The 3,791-nt window shown below is 47.3% G+C and overlaps 1 protein-coding gene across 1 annotated transcript in view; it reads left to right on the forward strand.

Moving 5' to 3' along the window:
- LOC123515230 (alpha,alpha-trehalose-phosphate synthase [UDP-forming] A-like) overlaps nt 1-3,302 on the forward strand; it is a 7,005-nt gene extending 3,703 nt beyond the window's left edge. The window contains 5 exon segments of the mRNA XM_045273793.1: nt 308-433; nt 718-1,288; nt 1,291-2,864; nt 2,867-2,908; nt 2,910-3,302. Of these exon segments, the coding sequence (XP_045129728.1) occupies nt 308-433; nt 718-1,288; nt 1,291-2,864; nt 2,867-2,908; nt 2,910-3,074 (2,478 nt within the window). The 3' untranslated portion in view covers nt 3,075-3,302.
- Nucleotides 3,303-3,791: the final 489 nt, after the last annotated feature.

A 3,791-nucleotide genomic window follows, 5' to 3' on the forward strand; every position in this document is an offset into this window, starting at 1 on the left:
CACAACTCCTCGATTTACATCCCGTACCTACTCACTGCTAGGTGAACAGCACCTACACGTGAAAAGAGACACACCCAAATATCTCCACCCGGCCGGGGAATCGAACCCCGGTCATCTGGCTTGTGAAGCCAGCGCTCTAACCACTGAGCTACCGGGCCGTGTGTGTGTGTGTGTGTGTGTGTGTGTGTGTGTGTGTTTGCGTTTTTTTTTTTTATGTGTGTGTGTGTTTAATGATGATTTATATATGGATTTATACGCATGTGAGACTTAGCGTCCTGTGTTAACGGGTGGCTTTGTTTCGGTGCAGGTGCTGCCCGTCACAGTGCCCAAGAAGGTGTTCAATGACTACTACAATGGCTGCTGCAACGCCACCTTCTGGCCGCTCTTCCACTCCATGCCTGACAGAGCGATATTCCAGGCAGACAAATGGGAGGTGAGTCTTGGATACACACTTTTCTCGCGACAAAAAAAAAAATACCGATAAATAAAATAGTGATAATGATGAATAAAAAAAAAAAAAAAATCTATCAGTAACATAAACAATATGATGAAAATGGTAATGATAACGATAATAATAAATAAAATAAATAGGTAAATAAATGAAAACCTTGATCTTGCTGATCCATAATTCATTCTTACATCACCTGTTGCCATCAGAGAATGTGTCATGTTTGCCTATACGTGAGACTGATACACAGCATTTTGTTTCCCACGTAGGCGTATCGTGAGGTGAACCGAGAGTTCGCCAGACTGACCGTGGAGGCAGTGAAGCGCCTGCGTGAGAGTCACCCAGACTCCGTGCCGCTGGTGTGGCTGCACGACTACCACATGATGCTGGCGGCAAACACCATCAGGGAGAGGTGCGACGAACTCAACATGCCAATCAAAATGGCTTTCTTCCTCCACATTCCTTTCCCTTCCTGGGACATCATGCGTCTCTTCCCATGGGACGACGAGCTTCTCCAGGGAGTGCTTGGTTGTGATTCAATTGGCTTCCACATCGATGACTACTGCCTCAACTTTATAGACTGCTGCCAACGCCGCCTTGGTTGTCGCGTTGACAGACAACAGATGTTGGTGGAGCACAATTCCAGGACAATTTCCATCAACCCACTGCCCATCAGCATTCCTTATGAACGTTTTGTGCAGCTGGCAGAAAAGGCTCCGAATATGGTCAAGAATAATCCCCAGGAACAATTACTGCTTGGCGTGGATCGATTAGATTATACAAAGGGCCTTGTTCATCGCATACGTGCCTTTGAAACACTTCTGGAGAAGCACCCTGAGCTTAAGAGAAAGTCACTTTCCTACAGGTGGCTGTACCTTCCCGCACTGACGTCAAGGAGTACCAAGAACTGAAAGAAGAGCTCGACCAGCTCATTGGCAAAATCAATGGACAATTTTCCACACCCAATTGGTCTCCAATACGTTACATCTACGGTTGTGTCTCCCAGGATCAGCTGGCTGCATTCTACCGAGACTCCTCCGTAGCTGTAGTAACGCCCCTAAGAGACGGCATGAACCTGGTGGCAAAAGAGTTTGTGGCGTGCCAGACTGGAGAGCCAGGTGTTCTTATTCTGTCACCTTTTGCCGGCGCTGGAATCTCTATGCATGAAGCCCTCCATGTCAACCCCTATGAGACCAACGAGTTCTCTGACACCATATACCGAGCACTCACCATGCCCAAAGATGAACGAGAGATGAGAATGAAACAGCTGCGTCGCAGGGAGCGAGACCATGATGTCAACTTCTGGTTGAGGAACTTCTTGAAGACAGTGGACTGCCTGAGTGATGTAGACAAGTCTGAGGTCTCTGGACGGTTTCCGATGGGGGAGGAAGATTTCAGTGAATTTTTGGGATCATATGTGACAGAATCAACACGTCTGGCTTTGCTGCTTGACTATGATGGAACCCTTGCCCCCATCGCTCCTCACCCAGACCTGGCACAGATGCCAACTGAGACTCGGCGGGTGCTGGAGCGTCTGGCGCACATGCCGGATGTGAACATAGCGATTATTTCTGGCCGCTCTCTGACCAATGTCAGGTCAATGGTGGGTATTGACGGCATTACTTATGCTGGGAATCATGGATTCGATATTATTCATCCTGATGGCACCATGTTTATGCATCCTGTGCCCCACGAATACGAAACTCAACTAGAAGCACTGAAGGAGCGCCTAAAAGAAGTGTGTGTGGACGGTGCCTGGATAGAAAACAAGGGCTCCTGCATCACCTTCCACTACCGAGAGGTTCCAGGGAACAAGGTGGCAGCCATTACTTCAAGGGCGCAAGAACTCTTCAATGAAACGGGAATCAAACTCCACCAATCACACAGAGCATTTGAGGCACGCCCTCCAGTCACATGGAACAAAGGCCGTGCAGCGATCTATATTTTGAGAACTCTCTTTGGGTTGGACTGGTGTGATCGTGTGTCCACAATCTTTGCTGGGGATGACAAGACTGATGAAGATGCCATGCGGGCGTTACAAGGCATGGCTGTGACCTTCAGGATCACTAGATCACAAAACTTACGTTCAGCAGCTACCCATCGCCTGCCTTCTACTGACGCCGTGCTCGCAATGCTGAAGTGGATTGAGCGAAGATTAGGGTCCCGCCTGCCTGCCATCCCCAACGGCATCAGGTCCCGCACAGCGAGTATGTCCAGCAACACTGGATCCAGATCTCCCAGCAACAAATCTCCTCCCCATTCTCCCAAGAGTCTATCTCGCTCCAGTTCCCTCCAGAGTCCAGAGCCAAACAAGCAGGTGATGATGATCAATGAGCTGGAATATCAACAGTACCTGGCCAAGCATAAACCCGGTCGTCCCTCCAGCACCTCACCACCACGCTCCCCCTCCCGCTCCACGGTTTGAGCTGGAGGCTGGAGTTCACAATGTTGGCTCTCGCGGGTGCCTGACCGCACTCGCACGTATGTGCCGGGCTTCTGGAAACACTTCCAGATCCCTTCCCGTATCGTCTTTTCGGGACTTTGTACAAATTCTTCCAGAAAGGGATCACTTTTATATAACTTCCTGTTGCGTGTAGTCAGTGCCAACCTCGCCATCCCTGTATAAAAGTGTGACGTGTAAAATGTTACCAAGTGTAAGAAATCCATGTATTATTTGTCATGCATGAACCCGTGCAGAAGGCACAGTGACCGGGGAACTACCTCGCAGTCTGGCTCTGGACCAGACCCGGAGCATCCCCGAGGTGGCGCCGTGACGCACTCCTATGTGTTCTTTGCTACGCTTTTTGTTATTGATGAATATATTTTGATTATTATTAAAATGCTGCTGATTGTTTTTGGTGTTTCTGAACCCAAGTAACATTAATGAAGAATATTCCTCAGCCAGGTTGACTTGCTTTACAAAGGACTCCAAATCCAGGGAGAGAGAGAGAGAGAGAGAGAGCGTACCGATTTCATTAAATCTAGTCGTTCGATATTCTCTCCTGGAACGAATAGAAGTGGTAGGATGATGGAAATCGAAAAGGCAAACTTACACAAAAATTAAAGAAAAGAAATGTAAGAGAACTCTTACATTTCTTTTCCTTATTCACTGATTGTACTAAAGCATCAGTAAACGGTAGAGCCAGACTGAGGAAGGTAAATAGCATAAATTCACTGAAAGATCTTTTGGAAAACTCTGTGGAGTAACTCTCATATAAAAGAAATTCTATTTCGATTATTATAACTTTGCTTGGAAATTTTTTTTTTATATGTAAGAGAGAGAACTGCCAAGGGCAAAAAACTATTTCAGAAAAAAAGGCCCACTGTAAACTACTAGATTTTC

The sequence above is a fragment of the Portunus trituberculatus genome, chromosome 38, assembly GCF_017591435.1.
Source record: "Portunus trituberculatus isolate SZX2019 chromosome 38, ASM1759143v1, whole genome shotgun sequence".
Lineage (NCBI taxonomy): Eukaryota > Metazoa > Arthropoda > Malacostraca > Decapoda > Portunidae > Portunus > Portunus trituberculatus.